General features: G+C 37.4%; 1 protein-coding gene and 1 pseudogene across 1 annotated transcript; both read left to right on the plus strand.

The window, feature by feature from the left end:
* The first annotated feature begins 496 nt into the window (after positions 1–496).
* Positions 497–1,480, plus strand: LOC122680439 (annotated as a pseudogene).
* Positions 1,481–18,492: 17,012 nt separating this feature from the next.
* LOC122680438 (olfactory receptor 9K2-like) lies at positions 18,493–19,491 on the plus strand. The gene has a single exon (XM_043881794.1). The coding sequence runs from the start codon at positions 18,550–18,552 to the stop codon at positions 19,489–19,491; it is 942 nt and encodes a 313-aa protein (XP_043737729.1). The 5' UTR covers positions 18,493–18,549.
* Positions 19,492–19,929: the final 438 nt, after the last annotated feature.

Raw genomic sequence — 19,929 nt, forward strand, 5'->3', positions numbered from 1 at the left:
TGTGCACAACTTATTCTTTCTGAGTATGTAACTTACATCAGAATCTAAATTTTCCATGACACAGAAAAAGCAATTGCACCTTTTAAATAGTCTTAAAATTCAATCATTTTCTTTGGATCTACTGGTACTCTAAGCCCGTCAAGCTAAGTTTTACCAAACTAGACTGATGAAGCCCTTAATATATTCGAAACTAGACACCAAAACTGCTTCCAAAATATCATTTATTGAAATATTTGTGCTCTTTCCCAATCACTGCTTCCTGACATTACATTTATTGTACAAATCCTGAGTTGTAAATATGTACAGAAGTGATACTTGCAAATGTGAACAGCATTTGGTGGAAAGGCACTGGAGTATATTCAGAAGGAAAAGATCTAATTCCATGACTTACATGAATTAGTAATTTTTAAGGTTAAAGTAAATAATGATTGTAGAATAGCTTTATGACTCCTATACTGAAAGAGATGATTTGTAACTAGGATGAATGTCAAGAGTTCATTTGTTTATTTTGTCTTGTACCTCTAAGCAGATTTCTGCCATGGGTGACAGAGAAACATGCAACGACTCAGAAGTCACTGACTTCATTCTTGTCTGCTTCAGGGCCCGCCCAGAGCTCCACATTCTCCTCTTCCTCCTATTTCTGCTTATCTACACTATGATCTTCTGGGAAGTTTGGCATGATGGTCATTATTATGAAAGATCCACGGCTGAACACACCAATGTATTTCTTCTTAGGCAACCTCTCCTTCATTGATCTCTTCTATTCTTCTGTCATTGCACCCAAGGCTATGATCAACTTCTGGTCTGAGAGCAAGTCCATCTCCTTTGCAGGCTGTGTGACTCAGTTCTTTCTCTTTGCCCTCTTCATTGTGACTGAGGGGTTTCTCCTGGCAGTCATGGCGTATGACCGCTTCATTGCCATCTGCAACCCACTCTTCTACACTGTCCAGATGTCAACACGTGTCTGTGTTCAGTTGGTGGCTGGTTCCTATTTTTTTTTGGCTGTATCAGCTCAGTTCTTCAAACCAGCATGACATTTACTTTATCCTTTTGTGCTTCTAGGACCATTGACCATTTTTACTGTGACACTCGCTCACTTCAGAGGCTATCTTGTTCTGACCTCTTCATCCTGAGAATGGTTTCTTTCACCTTATCTGGCATCATTATCTTCCCTACCATCATAGTTATTGTTATTTCATATTTGTACACTGTGACCACAGTCCTAAAGATACCCTCCACCGAGGGACGTCAGAAAGCCTTCTACACTTGCAGCTCCCACCTGGGAGTCGTGAGTGTCCTCTATGGTGCTGGCTCTTTTATGTATCTCACTCCTGACACATTTCCTGAGCTGAGTAAAGTGGCCTCCTTGTGTTACACCCTGCTCACTCCCATGCTGAATCCTCTGATTTACTCTTTGAGAAACAAAGATGTCAAAGAAGCTCTATACAAACTTTTGGAGAAGAAAAGTGCTATTCTGTGATTATTATTTCTCTTCCACTAATGAGTGGTGTCCGTTTATTTTGTACTCCTCTGGTCATCAATGAGATTATTCTCCTGAGTATCATAGAAATGTTATCAAAAGCTTTTTAAAGATAATGTATTATTTCCATATAGTACTTTTTTTCCATCTTAGCATTATCAAACATAAATGTCTTGGATATTGGAGATGCTCAGGACATTGCAGATACCTTTTTCAAGATGAATCTTCATTCTAATCTCAAATAACTTTTTATTTCAAAAAACTGGAATTTTATGGTGTACTGCAGAACATTGTTTTTATATATTATTATAGTGCTTAAGCAATTATTTTGTCTAGTTTAGTCACCCTTAGTGGCTCAGACGGTAAAGAATCCACCTGTAATGCAAGAGACCCTGGTTTAATCCCTGGGTTAGAGAGATCCCTGGAGAAGGGAATGGCTACCCACTTCAGTATTCTTGCCTGAAGAATTCCATGGACAGAGGAGCCTAGCATGGTACATTCCACAGGGTCACGAAGAGTCAGACTTGACTGAGCAGACTTTGGGATCCAGACTTTGAGATCAGGAGGTGCCAAAGAGTCAGACTTGACTTAGCAGACTTTGGGATCATCAGAGAATTGCAATTTGTGGTCTGTATTCAGGGTGAGCCACATGCAAGTCTCTGCATGCCAAAGGAAGGAGAACAGTTCTATAATAAGGAAGAGTAACTTGGGAAAGCTCTTGTGCACAAGACCATGACTTTTCACTGGCTGAGACTTTGCAGGGTAAGAAGAGTAATCTTGTAGCCCTTCAAAAGAACTAGATCAAAGGCCGAAAAGCCTAACATTGTTTCACAGAAGAAAAACCCCTGTTCCTGAATGAATGGGTTGAAGGCTAGCCACCTTAGAAGGATCAGCCCCCCCGTTCTGCAGAGTACAGGCTGAAGACTAGTCAGTTTCATGAAATGGTCTGATCTCACATCACTTCAAAGTGCCAAACAACTACTAGCCTAAAAGCAACAGCTTAACCAGAAAGGTAAACTTTTTAATAGATCCCAAATAAAGCCAGGAGAGCTTCAAATGCAAAGAGGGTGAAAGCTCAGTTCCAGGAGTAAGACATCCTTCAAACCCCAGGGTTGGTAAGAAAAACAGTAAACAACAATGACTCAAATGAGGATATTGGACCTGTTTGTACACCAGCCCTAGAACTGTTGGGAGTCTTCTCAGGCCCCTGTGGAGCCCACTGAAATGTTGACCTGAAACGGGTAGACTGACAGATATTTCTCAGCAAACATGGAAGAGAAGCAGAGTTGCAATTCAAGGTCTGCAACCAAGGCCAGACACATGCAAGTTCCCGAATGACAAAGGAAGGAGAACTCTTTTAAAGAAGAAAAAAGAAATATTGATCATGTCAAATACAAACTGGCATTTGCCATCTACCTCTACAAGGATTAAATCATATGCTGGTATAACTGCTGATTTTCAATACCCCTGAAGGGAGTTCAGGGTAGAGAGCAGAAATGAGGTATTATGTGCTCTGGGAAAAACTGGCAGAACAAGTCTTAAGACAGGTTGATATTTTCAGGAGCTAATTTGATGAGCCCAATTTTTGTATCTCCTCATATCTAGAAAAAGCATTGAAGTCCATGGTGATAACTGTTCCTTGTGAGTATTAGAAACCTTCTGCAAAGAACATGCACTTGATTGCATGTACTCCTGCTTCACCAAAATCACATGTATATGGACCATCTTTGGAGCAGTTTCTCAGAGCTATCTGAGATGCCATCTCCTGGATCACAGTTCTCATTTTGTCCCAAATGAAATTTGACTCACGAGTCTCATGTTGTGTATTTTTCTTAAGCTTTGACCTGCGCTGTAGTGAAAAAAAGTGCCCTTGGCTTTTCGTTGGCTGAGTCCTTGGCAAGAAAGAAGAGGAGACTTTTTCTTTACAGTTGGGCTCTGCTTTTGTTGTAGGTGTGAAAGTCCTCCACTTTTAGTTTCCAACTTTATTTCATTGAAGTTTTGGTTTACTAATTTTTACAATCATTTTTGAATTTTCACTTGAATCAACTCTTTTATACATTTTCTATCAACAGGAAGTGATAATAAGAAGAAAGAAACAATAAGTAATCTTTGTTACATACATGAACTTGGGAAATTGTATATTGTGTTTGTCAGACATTGGGGAGTGCTCTGAGGACCTGCTTGTTCCAGGACATTAATAAAAAAAATCAAAGTGGGAGACAGAGATATCAAATTTTTGAGGCAATCATTCCCTTGAATGAACTTTGATTAATTGTTCCTATATTAATTATTTAAGGAATATTTAATAACAGAATAGAAAATAGGTAATCACTAAAATAGAGTGTGATCCAAAATTTACATGCTATGCCTCTGTATCTTCATTTATTCTATTAATTTTATTTAATGCCTGTAAACTCCAGGAGATGATGAGGAACAGGGAGATGGTGAGGCATAGTAAGGCCTGGTGTGCTATAGTCCATGGAGATGCAAAGAGATGGACATGACTTGGTGACTGACCAGCAACAGCATGTTCTGATCTTGTGGTAGCTGTGGGTACAGATAACCTGATTCTTCAGGAAACTTATAATTTAATGTTGGAATCAGATCATTGGACATACAATTAAATACAGAGATTTTATTTTACTGCTTATTGTATGCAAGCAGTGACAATGGAGATTGTAAGTTTGGATGCCTGAGAGTGGGTGTTGGTAACCAGGGAAAATCTTAAGGATACATGGAAAATATACTTGAAGGACGTATGATTGTAGTCAGGGAAACTGCTTTATCAGTTTATATTATTGATGGGGATTGAAGTATGCCAATGTAATTTTAAAAAGCTTTACTTAAAAATACTAGTAGGGGTTCCATTTCAAGATGGTGGATGGAGTAGAAGGGTAGAAGGACGTGTGCTCATACCCTTCTGCAAGAGCACTAAAATCACAACCGTCTGTTGAACAACCATCGGCAGGAGGACGCTGGAACCTACCAAAAAAAGATACCCCATGTCCAAAGACAAAGAAGCAGCAGCAGTGAGATGGTAGGAGGGGCACAATCATGATAAAATCAAATTCCATTCCCATGATGGGGGTGACCCACAAACTGGAGAACAATAATACCAAAGAATATTAATACCCAAAGAACAATAATACCAAAGAAGTTCTCCTACTGTTGTGAAGATTGAGAAGACTACTTCAGGCTTCCCAGCCTGGGGACCTGACAAAAGGACTGGGAATCCCCAGGGACTCTGACCTTGAAGCCCAGCAGGATTTGATTAGAAGACTTTCACAGGACTGGGAGAAACAGGGACTCCAGACTTGGAGGGCACAAACAACCTTGCATGCACCAAGAGGAAAGGAGCAGTGCCTCCACAGGAAACTGAACCCAAACTACCAGCTAGTCTTGGAGGGTCTCCTGTGGAGGCGTGGGTCAGCAGGGGCTCACTGCAGGGACTGGGGGACTGGCAGCAGCTGTCAGGGAAGGTTCTGTTTGGCATAAACACTCTTGAAAGTCACCATTAACTTGACCATAGACCCCAGGGCTGGGTTACCTCAGGCCAAAAAAACTACCAGGCAGGGTGTGCAACCCTACTCAACAGTAGATAACTGGGTTAAAGCTTTACTGAGCAAGGCCTTGCCCACCAAAATAAGACCCAGTTTTTCCCACCACCAGGCCCTCCCATCAGGAAGTTCTTACACAAGCCTCTTAACCTTCTCCATCAGAGGGCAGACAGAAAAACAAGAAGAACCACAATCCCACAGCGACTAAAACAAAACCACATTCAGTTCAGTTCGGTCGCTCAGTCATGTCTGACTCTTTGTGACCCCATGGACTGCAACACGCCAGGCTTCCCTGTCCATCACCAACTCCTGGAGTTTATTCAAACTCATGTCCATCGAGTCAGAGAAGCCATCCATCCATCTCGTCCTCTGTCGTCCCCTTCTCCTCCTGCCTTCAATCTTTCCCCCCATGAGGGTCTTTTCAAATGAGTCAGTTTTTTGCATCAGGTGGCCAAAGAATTGGAGTTTCAGCTTCAGCATCAGTCCTTCCAATGAATATTCAGGACTTATTTCGTTTAGGATGGAGTGGTTGGATCTCCTTGCTGTCCAAGAGACTCTCAAGAGCCTTCTCCAACACCACAGTTCAAAGCATCAATTCTTCAGTGCTCAGCTTTCTTTATAGTCTAACTCTCACATCCATACATTTCTACTGGAAAAACCATAGATTTGACTAGACAGACCTTGGTTGGAAAAGTAATGTCTCTGCTTTTTAATATGCTGTCTAGGTTGGTCATAACTTTTCTTCCAAGGAGCAAGCATCTTTTAATTTCATGGCTGCAGTCACCACCTGCAGTGATTTTGAGCCCAAGAAAATAAAGTATGCCACTGTTTCCATTGTTTCCCTATCTATTTGCCATGAAATGATGGGGCTGGATGCCATGATCTTAGTTTTCTGAATGTTGAGTTTTAAGCCAACTTTTTCACTCTCCTCTTTCACCTTCATCAAGAAGCTCTTTAGTTCTTTGCTTTCTGCCATAAGGGTGGTGTCATCTGAGTATCTGAGGTTATTGATATTTCTCCCAGCAATCTTGATTCAAGCTTATGCTTCATCCAGCCAAGCAGTTCACATGATGCACACTGAATATAAATTAAATAATCAGGGTGACAATATGCATCCTGGATGTACTCCTTTTCCTATTTGGAACCAGTCTGTTGTTCCATGTTCAGTTCTAACTGTTGTTTCTTTACCTGCATTTAGATTTTCAGGAGGCAGGTCCAGTGGTCTGGTATTCCCATCTCGTTAAGAATTTTCCACAGTTTTTTGTTTCCACACAGTCAAAGGCTTTGGTATAGTCACTAAAGCAGAAGTAGATGTTTTTCTGGAACCCTCTTGCTTTTTCGATGATCCAGCGGATGTTGCAAATTTGATCTTTGGTTCCTCTCCCTTTTCTAAATCCAGCTTGAACATCTAGAAGTTCACAGTTCACGTATTGTTGAAGCCTGGCTTGGAGCATTTTGAGCATTACTTTGCTAGCATGTGAGATGAGTGCAATTGTGTGGTAGTTTGAGCATTCTTTGGCATTGCCTTTCTTTGGGATTGAAATAAAAACTAACCATTTCCAGTCCTGTGGCCACTGCTGAGTTTTCCAAATTTTCTGGCATATTGAGTGCACGACTTTCACAGCATCATCTTTTAGGATTTGAAATGGCTCAACTGGAATTCCATCACCTCCAGCTGTTTTGTTCATAGTGATGCTTTCTAACACCCACTTGACTTTGCATTCCAGGATGTCTGGCTCTAGGTGAGTGATCACACCATCATGATTATCTGGGTCATGAAGATCTTTTTTGTATAGTTCTTTTATGTATTCTCGCTACCTCTTCTTAATATCACATTAAAACCACATTACAGAAAGTTAATCAGCATGAAAAAGCAAAAAGCTGCCTCCCAGATGAAGGTATAAAACCCCAGAAAAACAACTAAATGAAGTAGAGATAGGCAACCTTCCAGAAAAAGAATTCAGATAAATGATAGTGAATATGATTCAGCTTCTCAGAAAAGGAATGGAGGCAAAGATTGAGAAGACACAAAAAATGTTTACCAAAGATCTACAAGAACTAAAGAACAAGCAAACAGAAATGAATAATACAGTAGAAGGAATCCAGAGCAGAATAACTGAGGCATAAGCACAGATAAATGACTTGAAGGACAGTTTGATGGAAATCACTGCCGCAGAACAGTTATAGAATAAAGAATGAAAAGATACGAAGATAGCTTAAGAGACCTGGAACAACATTAAAAGCATGAACATTTGCATTATAGGGACCCCAGAAGGAGAGGAGAGAGAGAGAGAGAGAAGACCTGAGAAAATATTTGAAGGGATAATAGCTAAAAACTTCCCTAACATGCAAAGGGAAATAATCAAGTCTAGGAAGCAGAGAGAATCCCAGGCAGGATAAACCAAAGGAAGAACACACCAAGACACATAGTAATCACTCTCAAAAAAATTAAAGACAGAGATAAAATATTAAACGCAACAATGGAAAAATGACAACATACAAGGGAACTCCCATCAGGCTTATTTCTTTTTTTCATTTTCTCAAAATTTACTTATTTTAATTAGAGGTGAATTACTTTACAATATTGTAGTGGGTTTTGCCATGCATTGACATGAATCACAGGTTGATTTCTTAACAGAAACTCGACAAGCCAGGTGGGAATGACTTGACATATTTAAAGTGATGAAAGGGAAGAAATTGCAACCAGGAGTACTCTATCCGGCAAGACTCTTCTTCAGATTTGATGGAAAAATCAAAAGCATTCCAGAAAAGCAAAAGCTAAAATACCTCAGCACCACCAAATCAGCTTTACAACAAATGCTAAGGAACTTCTTTAGGCAGAAAACAAGAAAATGGAAAGCCCTATCTACAGAAAATAAACCACAAACAATTAAGAAAGTGGTAATAGGTAATATGATAATTACATTAAAAGTAAATGGATTAAATTCACCAATCAAAAGACACAGACTGGCTAAGCAGTCGAAAACATGTGCATGTATGCACTTCTGCTTACCATATCCTTCTGCTTGGCCCACCAAGTTGTATGTAATTATTTTATATTGTTAGGTTGATTATGTTTCCTTCATGGCTTGCAACAGTAATTATCTTCTATTTTTTGTCTGGTTATTGATTGTGAAAACTGATCAACATCTTTTACTACTGTGATTATGTAACTATTACCCACTTAATACCATGGTATCATGATTGATCAACAGAAAAATTATAAAATTCTATATCACCAAAACTGCCATTGAATAGAAAAATTTGTAATCACTTTTTAAAATCCAGATGCATGTCAGACTTATCTTGGAATTTTTTAAAAAAATACAATTGCCCAGGTATTGCTTATTTTATTTTATTTTTTTTTGCCAGAGCTCCAGATATGTTTCTAATGAACAACTATGTTAAAAACAACTGGACTATATGAGGATCTTTTATCTAGTTTGTTTCACTTTTTCTATTTCATATTCAGTGCTCCTATTTCATTTAGGTTATGTTTTCCAATTTCTCCATCTGCTTTTTTATTGATGTTCTTTCTCAAGCCTTTATCAAGGGTAGTAGAAAAGTTTTTGTATACAGATATATAAATAATATGTATAACATATATATTTTAGAAAAAGTATGGATTTTTGCCTAACTAAAATTTTATGACATTTTGATTCCAATTGTTTGACTTATTATGAGTAGAATGCTAGATTTCTAATTTAAAAAAATAGATATGAAACAAGCAGGAAAGGTTTACTGTATAGCACAGGGAACTATAGTCAATACCTTGCAATAACTTATAATGGAGAAAAATATCATATTTGTATATGTATAACTGAACCACACATACAAAAAAAAATTCTACTTTTTGAAATGTAGTAATGTTTATCTTTTTGCCAGTTTTTATAAATGTCCTACGGACTTCTAATAACACATGAGATACAAAATTCTAAATATATTTATATAGGATATGATTAACATAAATTTATTAGATAAATATATATTATATTAAATTATTAATGGCCTCTTTCAGAATGCTCCTATTTTTATTTTTTCTACAGTTGATAAAATATTCTTAGGGAAATGTTAATATGTCTCACTATGATTATATATTTTTGTTCTTTTTCCTTATATTTCTCCTGTATTTGCTTTATGAATCTTTGTTTCTTTGTTGTCAAGGGGTCTAATGGTTTATGATGTCTATCTTCTTTGTGAATTGCACTTTTTAATCATTAAAAACATTCATCTTTCTTTCATTTAAAATAAATAAAGCTAATAAAAATTATAAGTAAAATACACATAACATAATAACTAATTAGTATGAGACAGATACAGCAAAGAAGGTGTGTCTCATCATTTTAAATCTGAATGATATGTGTGGTGATGGTACAAACACATAAAAAGTAAAGGAGCTCTTAGGAAGCCAGGAATAGAGAATTTCCTTAACTTGAAAAGTAACATCTATCAAAAATATAGAGCTAAGATCATATTTAAGGTGAGAAGCAGAAGCTTTCCTTGTAAAATTAGGAACAAAGCAAGGAAGTCCCCACTGCAAAACCTTTTCAACATTCAACTGTAAGTCTTAGCTAAGGCAATAGACAAGAAAAGAAAGTGTTATGGGCTGAATTATGTGTTTCAGAATTTGTATGTTGAAGACCTAACCCCAGTACCATAGTGTATGACTATAGAGTTGACCCTTGAACAACACTAGTTTTAAATGTGCAGATTCACTTGCACACAAATTGCTTTTAATAAATGTATTAGAAGTTGTTTTTGAATATTTGCAACAATTTGAAAAAACTTGCAGATGAACTAGGTAGCCTAGAAATATTGAAAATAATTAAGAAAAATTAGGTATGTCATGAATGCATAAAATATATATAGATACTACTCTAGACCATACCTGGCACCATTTTCAGTTGAGAGAAATTTAAAAAATGTAACATTGGAGTATTAAATAATAATGACAGGAAATTGATTGTAGTACATGTTGTACTACTATAATATATTTGTAGCTACCTCCTGTTGCTACTGTGGTGAGCCCAAGTGATGTGAGTATCCACTTAAAACACTACAGGACACTAATCATCTCTATGTGAGCTGTTAATCTTTGCAATAAACTGGGTACCACAGTAAAAAGTGACCTCTCCCAGTTCTTGTAAATTTTTCATTATGTTTAGTGCAATACCTTAAATAACAACATCTCAGGACTCCTATGAAATGCCACTAATAATGCGGGAAGTGCTCCTAAGAAGCAGAGAATAGTCATAACCTTACAAGAAAAAGTTGAATTGCTAGGTATATACTGAAGATTGAGGTCTATAGCTATGGTTGCCTGCCATTTTAAGATGAATGAATCCAGTGTAAGGACTCATTTTTTTTTTTAAAGAATTTGTGAAGCTGTAGCTTGCTGTGGCTACACCAGCAGGCATGAAAATGTTGTACTTTTGTGAATATTTTATTTCATATTAAAAATGCATATTTTACTGGGTGCAGGGTTGCCAGGAGAAAGACATATCTATACATTCTAATGTGATTTGAGAAAAAGTAAAGTTATATGCCAACATAAAACAAAAGCAAGGTGAAGGACTAAAACTGGAGAATTTGATGAAAGCAAAGGATGGTTTGATAATTTTAGAAAGAGGTTTGGCTTAAGAAGTCTCAAGAAAATTGGGGAAGCAGCTTCTGTTGATCAAGAGGCATCAGATGAGCTCCCAAATGCCAGTAAAAGAATCATTGAGGAGAGAGGATATCTGGCTGAACCAGTTTTTAATGCAGAAAAAAGTGCCCTAGTCTGTGAAGAAACTGCCACAGAGGATACTTATTAGAAGGGGGAGGAAGTGAGCCCCAGGATTCAAGGCAGGAATGGATAGGCTTACCCTACTGTTTTGTGCAAATGTGTTTAGGCTTATGATCAAGAATGTCCTTATCTATAAAACTACTAATCCCCAAGTTTTAAAGGGAAAAGATAAATTGCAGCTGCCAGTCTCTTTTTGTAAAACAAGAAACACTAGATAAGTAACCCCTTTTCTCCTGAATTGATTCTACTGATGCTTTTGGAAGCACCTTGCAGGAGAGGTCTGTCTTAATTTTTTTTTTTTTTTAAATATTGGACCATGTCCCTGGCCAGAACTCCATGAGTTAAACACCAAAGGTGTCTACTTGTCCCCCGAACACAACATCTCTAATTCAGCCCCTAGATCAGGGGGCATAAAGATCTTTAAGGCTCATTACGCATGATAATTTAGGGAAAGATTGTCAGTGATATGGAAGAGAAACCTCATAGACCGATCATGAAAGTCTGAAAGGATTATACCATTGAAGATGCCATCATTGTTATAGAAAAGCTATGAAAGCCATCAATTCTGAAATAGTAAAGTCCTGTTGGAGAACTTGTTCAAGATGTTGTGCATGACTTCACATGATTTACAACAGAGCCAATGAAGAAAATCATGAAGAATTGAAGATATGACAAAAAAGGTGGTGATGTGGGTAAAGTGTTTCAAGAGATGGATGTTGGAGAAATCCAAGAACTGGTAAACACAACAAAAGAATTAACAGAGGATTTGATGGAGGTGAGTGGCTCTCAGTCAGTGCCAGATGACAGGAAGAAGATGCAGAAGCAGTGCCAGAGACAAGTGACATCAGGCAATTTGGCAGAAGGACTCCAGTTATTAAAGACTGCGTTTGACTTTTATGACATGAACCCTTCTACTACTGGGTTGACCAAAAAATTCATTTGGGTTTTTCTGTTATGAAAATCCTGAGTAAACTTTTCGGACAATGCAATACATTATGAATTACAATATGGTACAGTACTGGTGGGCTTCCCAGGTGTCTCAGTGGTAAAGAATCTGCCTGCCAATGCAGGAGATGCAAGAGATGTGGGTTCGATCCCTCAGTTGGGAAGAATCCCTGTAGTAGGAAATGGCAACTCACTCCAGTATTCTTTCCTGGAGAATTCCATGGATGGAGGAGCCTGGTGGGTGACAGTCCAGGGGTTGCATGACTCAGTGAATGAGCATACAAGCATGGTATGTGTACATCACTCTGTAATAATTAGAGAAACTACATCATAGGTAGGAGGGTGTTTTAAAAAATAAAACTGTTTCTAATACTGTATTATGAATATGACTATAATACTCTATGTAATAAAAGTTTATAGTGATTCATTCATTTGTTTGTAGGTTGCACTACTATGAAGCAACTAAATTGAGTACACAGTTCTCATAAAGCAATCATATTGCTGCTTCTTAATTATCAGTAAAAGAATCCTTATACCTGTAAATAAATATGAATTTCTTTTTCTCATCATCTTTTCATTTTTTTATATCTTTCTATATTTTTCATTTTTGATGTCGTGTTAGCAATATGTATAATATATACAATATTTTGTATTATGTAAGATGTATTGTTATAGGCACTGACAGATGATTTGACAGATGTTCTTGCTCCTTGGAAGAAAATCTATGACAAACATAGACAGTGTATTAAAAACCAGGAACATCATTTGCTGACAAAAGGCCATATAGTCAGAGCTATGGTTTTTCCAGTAGTCATGTATGGATGTGAGAGTTGAGCCATAAAGAAGACTGAGGGCTGAAGAATTGATGGTTTTGGATTGTGGTGTTGGAGAAGACTCTTGAGAGTTCCTTGGACTACAAGGAGATCAAACCAATCAATCCTAAAAGAAATCAACTCTGAATATTCATTGGAAGGACTGATGCTGAAGCTGAGGCTCCGATACTTCAGACATCTACTGCGAAGAGCCAACTTATGGAAAAAGACCCTGATGCTGGGAAAGATTGAAGGCAGGAGAGAAGCGGGTGACAGAGGATGGTATGGTTGGATGACATCATCAACTCAATGGATATGAGTTTAAGCAAAATCCAGGAGATAGTGAATGACAGGGAAGCCTGGCGTGCTGCAGTCTACAGGGTCACAAAGAGTTGGACAAGACTGAGTGACTGAACAACAACAACATTTGTTGACTGTAAATTTCACTACTCAGCAAATTGCCTCCAGTAATTCTTGTATCATTTTCTAAAAATTCTGGGACATATATTGTTCTACATTCTAATCCAATTAAATTTGTCCCTTTGGTGGACAATATCCACATATATGAATGATGCATATAATTCAACAATAAAAAAACCAAACAACCCGAATGAAAAATGGGCAAAGAGACATACAGAAGGACTTGCGAACACAGAGGATGAAGGAGAGGGAGACAAACTGAGAGAGTAGAGTTGACATATATACTCTATCATGTGTAGAATAGCTAGCTAGCGGAAAGTAACTGTTTAGCACAGGGAACCCAGCTCCATGCGGAGAGAGCTGGGATGCCAGGGGTGGGAGAGAGGTCTTCGAAGGAGACTTATAGCTGGTTCCCTGTTGGATAGTACTTCCCTGGTGGCTCAGACGGTTAAGTGTCTGCCTACAATGCAGGAGACCCGGGTTCAATCCCTGGGTCAGGAAGATCCCCTGGAGAAGGAAATGGCAACCCACTCCAGTGTTCTTGCCTGGAGAATCCCATCCATGGGGTTGCAAAGAGTCGGACACGACTGAGCGACTTCACTTTCATAGCTGGTTCATGTTGTTGCACAGCAGAAACCAACACAACATTGTAAAGTCATTATTGTCCAATTAAAAATAATTCTTTTAAAAATGTAAGCTCTTTAAGGGCTTACTTTTTCTCTGCTTTCATCACTGATTTTTATTTTACATTTACAACAGTGTGTGTTTCAACAATAAATGAGTGAAATAAAAAAAGTGGTCAAAGGACTTGAATATACATTTTTCCAAAGGAGACAGATGTATGGCCAACAGGCTCATGAAAAATGTTCAACATCACAAATTAATGCAAATCAAAGTCACAATGAGATACCACCTCCTGCCTATTAGAATGGCTATTATCAAAAAGGCAAGAAATGAGAAGTATTGGTGAGGATGTGGAGAAAAGGAAACAGAGTTTCGGTGAGAATATAAATTGGCTTAGCCACTATAAAAAATTATGGATATTTCTCAAAATATTAAGAACAGAGCCAGCATATGAATCAGTCATTCCACTTCTCGGTATTTACCAAAGAATATGAAAATACTAGTTGAAAAGATATATGCACCCTTATGTTCATCACAGTGCTATTTACAATAACCAAGATAGAGAAACAGTTTAAAGGCCCACTGATGGATGGGTAAAGAAGATGCTGTGTATATACAGAATAGACTTATATTCAACCATAAAAAAGATGAAACCTTGCCAATTGTGGTAACACAGATGGACTTAAAGGATATTATACTAAGTGAAGTAAGTTAGATAGAGAAAGACAAATACCATATGACTTCACTCATACGTGGAATACAAAAAAAAAAAAAAAAGCAAAAATCAAAATAGGTAAGCAAACCAAACCAATCAAAAACAAGCATGTAGATACAGAGAAGAGAATAGTGGGGGAGTGGAGAGTGAAATGGGTTCAGGAGATCAACTATATGGTGATGGAAACTGTTTTTGGTGGTGAGCACTGTGCAGTGTATATAAAAGGAGAAATATAATGTATTCATGAAACTTGTATAATATAGACCAGTTGTTACCTCAATAAACAATAAATTAAAAAATAATATATCTTGAAATGCAACAGATACCAAAAAAATTTTTTTTATCTCCTTTACAAGGACAGTCTTTAAGGCTAGTTTTTAATGCTTGTTCAAAACCAGAGAAGGCATTTCTTAGCTGGCTCCTTCTCTACTTCTCTCTAGTAAACTTCTAGTTGGTCAACAGTTGGCTTTTTGCTTTCATGGAGCTAACCATCTCTACTTCATTACTTATCACCAAATTATTTTTAAGTTTCAGAATTCACTTATGCTTGAACTTTTCCACACTTTGTTCTAAATGCAGTTCACTTGGAGCTCTCTGTTACGGTACACTTTTCATTCTAGGCAAAACCTGTGGTTCAGTTCTCTGAGTGACACCTCTGATTCTGGGTATGGTCAGTAGCCGATGGTATTATTGCTCTTGGCACAGAAACTTCATCCTTTGAACTGAGGCTACTTAAATCAGATCTCCAGTATTCTTGGTGTAACATGACAGAGGTCAAGCTTCTACACTATGAATGGAGGCTGGATAAAAAAAGAGATCTTCAAGATATTTTAGCCACTCTTGCTTTGAATAGACTTTCTGCATTATTTATATCTTGGGGATAAGATATATTTGCTGCCTGATACTCTCAAGGTGATGGGCTTCCCAGGTGGCGCTAGTAGTAAAGAGCTCATCTGCCAATGCAGGAGACGAAAGAGTGGTTCAATTCCTGGCTTGGGAAGATCCCCGGGAGGAGGGCGCAGCAGCCCTTCCTAGTAGTCTTGCCTGGAGACTCCCATGGACAGGAGAGGTTGGTGGACTCAGTCCATTGGGTTGCAAACAGGGGGACATGAATATAGTGACTTAACTCTCAAGGTGATATGGTCGCCTTTGTCTGGGACCAAGGGGAAGAGAAATCTGTGTGTTTTTTCCTGCACTTGCTTGAGTGTAGGAAAGTTATGCTGTGCTGAGAGAGGAGAGGAAGGAAGGGGGTCCTTGATCAAATAAGTGTGTGTGAATATTTATATTGACTTTATTCACAATATCTGAAATCAGAAAACACCTCAATTGCCCAAGATTTAAGAGTACCAAAATTTGGTACATATGTAAATGGAATACTCATCAATAAATAGAATGAGTTACTTATAGATATTACAAAATGAATAAATCTCAAAATCATTTTATTAGTGAAAGAAACCTGAGAAGAGAAGGTGCATACTATATGCAAACATATTTATATGCAAAAAAAAAAATCATATCACTGGTTAGCTGAAAATGGAGTTGGAAGCAGGCATGGTTAAAAAAGGGCATGATAAGTCTCTTGGAGGAAATACTCTGTATCTTGATATGGTGGTGGTCTCATTGATGTGTAAAGCTGGCAAAACTCACAGAAATGTATATTCAGCGAATACAGTTTGCTTCACACTAATTATTTCTCAGTGAAGTGTTTGAGAAAAAATAATGACTAGAGCTGCATTTTTAGATGCAAGGAGTTGTGTTTTAGAACTCTGACTCAGATATGTCTTTTTTTGGATTGATGATTTTAAAAAAGATCTTTTTGGTCCTTCCCAAAGGATTCTCACAGGAAAACAGCACTTGTATGTATGCTGACTCCTATTAGACTCAGGCTGCTTCCACACACCCCCACCCCATTTTCTTTCTTTTCTTCTTTTCTTTAAGTCTGAAGTCCCTATGTTCTTCATGGATCTTGACTCTGGAGTCTAGACATCTTAATAAAAAATTTATACTTCTTTCTTTCCCAGGAGGGCTATATCCCAGAAGGTAAAGGAAACCTCAATGCTGCAATTAATACTGTTATGCCAAAGCCATTATGAAAACTGCTGCTGTTATTTGAGCAGATTATCAGAGATTCCAGATGACTCAGGGCCTCTACTTGGATGACTAAGACAATCTATTTTTGCTTCTTAAAAGCATTCAAGCACTAGATAATGCAGAAGAGGGACTATCCTATTGATTGATTCCTCAGACTCACTTTGCATGACTATGGAATATAATTTCTGGAAGCATTTCAGAGTTATCCAAACATCACTGGAAAATACACTTGCTTTTCTTCTACAAAGAACAATGACTTTTTCCAATGTCAACTACTAAAGGAAAGCCCAGTAGTTAACACAAAGCAGTAAGAAAAATAAGGCTATTTTCTCTAAGGGAAGAATATGAAACTGGGAAAATGAACATGCATTTGGAAATTTTGAGAGGAAAGGGGTTCATTTTATTTTGACATAATGATTTTTTAAATTCTTTTTGTAACATAGTCATTAAATTTGTTTACTCTTTCTAAAATTAAAACAATAACAAGACAAAAACATCAGAATTCTGCTGCTTCTTTTTACAGAACATGACAAATTACCAAACAATATAAGGTAAGAGTAAATTTGAAAGCATGTGAGTTTTTGACAAATAATAAATCACCAACTGACTACTTGTCTATTGATTACTCTGGGAAAAACACTCTCCTTTTTCCAGATATAACTGTCTTTAGCTGTAAACTTATTAACATTAGAATGTGTTTGATAGGAATAAATCTCAAAAATTAAAATAATCTGGTCCCTAGGCTCTAGACAGGATTTTAAAGAAATATAAATAAGATACATTATCTTTCAAAAAATATTTTACAACTATGACAGTGTTTCCTTTCACTGTCTAAATAATTTATACTCCTAAGACCCTAATTCTGATCTATTTAAAATCTTGCCCCTTTATAATATCATTATCTTCATATTTAATTTTTGATGGATCTGGTGAATAACAAAAATATATCAAGACAACATCATACCATTTTACTGAAAGTCATCTTTTCCTTACCAAAATATTAAACTTCTCTCAGATTTCTTTATCAAAGAAAAAGGTGATAGATATCACACGGTGATTAAGAGCATGGATTCTGGAACCAGATTTCTTGGCTTCAGATTTCAATTCTGACCCTAGTATGTGTCTTTCAACATATTTTATTTCTTGGTACTTCATTTACGTTACTGTAAACTGGGGAATACAATAACACTCACTTCATATTATTGTTGTATGTATTAAATGAGCTATTATGAAAGCATTTAGAGAAGTGGCCTATAAAAGATGCCACATAATGTTTGCTATTATTATTGTTGTCTACACAGAATCATGTACATAAAGCCTTGGGGAAAAGAGTGATCTTATTTGAAGTGTCTAGTAAATGAACTAATGATGACTGTGAAAGTTATATTCAGGGTAAATAAGAATGCAATCAACAATTTCTTCTTCATGTATCTTTTGTTCAGTATCCATTTCTAAATAATTCTATCTAGACAGAATAAGTCTCTCTCTTTACTATGAGCTGTCAGTTGAGGAAGTGAAGGAAAATTGTTTTTATGAAAGAAAGTTTGAGGCTCATCTGGGGAAATTCTAGCATACAAGTGCTGATAATTTTTGTGTTTTGTTGCACACAACTTTTTCTTTGTGAGTATACAAGTTATATCAGAATCCATGGTTTCCATTATCCACAAAAAATAATTGCACCTTTTAGGGATGTTAAAATTCAATCATTTCCTTTGTATCTGCTGGTACTCTATGCCTGCCAAGCTAAGTTTTCCCAAGCTAGACTACTGAAGCCCTTATCTCCAAACCCAGACTCCAAAATTGCTTTCAACTGTCATTTATTGAAATATTTGTGCTCTCTTGCAAACACTATTTCCTGACATTTCATTTATTGCATAAATCATGAGTTGGAAATATATACAGAAGTGATAGATATTTGGTGGAAAGATATTGTATTAGATTCAGAAGGAAAAGATCTAATTCCACCACTTGTATAAATTAGTAATTTTTAAGGTTAAAATAAATAATGATTATAGAATAGCTTTGTGACTCCTAATACAGTAAGAGGTGATTTGTAACTAGGATGACAGCCGAGAGTTCATTTGCTTGTTTTGCCTTCTGCCTCTCAGCAGGTTTCTGCCATGGGTGACAGAGAAACACGCAACCACTCAGACGTGACTGACTTCATTCTTGTCGGCTTCAGGGTCCTCCCAGAGCTCCACATTCTCCTCTTCCTGCTTTTTCTGCTTGTCTATGCCATGATCCTTCTAGGGAACATTGGCATGATGGTCATTATTATGTTTGATCCCCGGCTGAACACACCAATGTATTTCTTCTTAGGCAACCTCTCCTTCATTGATCTCTTCTATTCTTCTGTCATTGCACCCAAGGCTATGATCAACTTCTGGTCTGAGAGCAAGTCCATCTCCTTTGCAGGCTGTGTGACTCAGCTCTTCCTCTTCGCCCTCTTCATTGTGACTGAGGGGTTTCTCCTGGCAGTCATGGCGTATGACCGCTTCATTGCCATCTGCAACCCCCTCCTCTACACGGTCCAGATGTCAACACGTGTCTGTGTTCAGTTGGTGGCTGGTTCCTATTTTTGTGGCTGTATCAGCTCAGTTCTTCAGACCAGCATGACATTTGCTTTATCCTTTTGTTCTTCTAGGACCATTGACCATTTTTACTGTGACACTCGCCCACTTCAGAGGCTATCTTGTTCTGACCTCTTCATCCTGAGAACGGTTTCTTTCACCTTATCTGGCTTCATTATCTTGCCCACCATCATAGTTATTGTTATTTCATATTTGTACATTGTGTCCACAGTCCTAAAGATACCCTCCACCGAGGGACGTCAGAAAGCCTTCTCCACTTGCAGCTCCCACCTGGGAGTCGTGAGTGTCCTCTATGGTGCTGTCTTTTTTATGTATCTCACTCCTGACACATTTCCTGAGCTCAGTAAAGTGGCCTCCTTGTGTTACACCCTGCTGACTCCCATGTTGAATCCTTTGATTTACTCTCTGAGAAACAAAGATGTCAAAGAAGCTCTATACAAACTTTTGGAGAAGAAAAGTACTATTCTGTGATTTTTATTTCTCTTCCACTAATGAGTGGTGTCTGTTTATTTTGTATCCTTCTGGTCATCAATGAAATTGTTCTCCTGAGTATCATAGAAATGTTATCAAAAGCTTTTTAAAGGTAAGGTATTATTTCCATATAATACTTTATTTCCATGTGAGCATTGTCAAACATAAATATCTTGGATATTAGAGATGCTCTGGACATTACAGAAGCATTGTCCAAGATGAATCTTCACAGTAATCTCAAATAACAGTTTATTTCACAAAACTGATTTCTATTTGTTTTTATTACATTCTGCTGAATATTATTTTTATACATTATTATAGTGTTTAAACAATTAGTTTGTCCAATGTTAATTTTGGAATGGCTCCTTTCCTTATACACAATCCCGATGGCTCAGACTGTAAAGAATCTGCCTGCAATGCAGGAGGCCCAGGTTTAAT

This window comes from Cervus elaphus, chromosome 22, assembly GCF_910594005.1.
Source record: "Cervus elaphus chromosome 22, mCerEla1.1, whole genome shotgun sequence".
Lineage (NCBI taxonomy): Eukaryota > Metazoa > Chordata > Mammalia > Artiodactyla > Cervidae > Cervus > Cervus elaphus.

Bases quoted from the DNA above. Each gene is read 5' to 3' on its own strand.
- LOC122680438 (XM_043881794.1), top strand. From the start codon at position 18,550: ATGGGTGACAGAGAAACACGCAACCACTCAGACGTGACTGACTTCATT.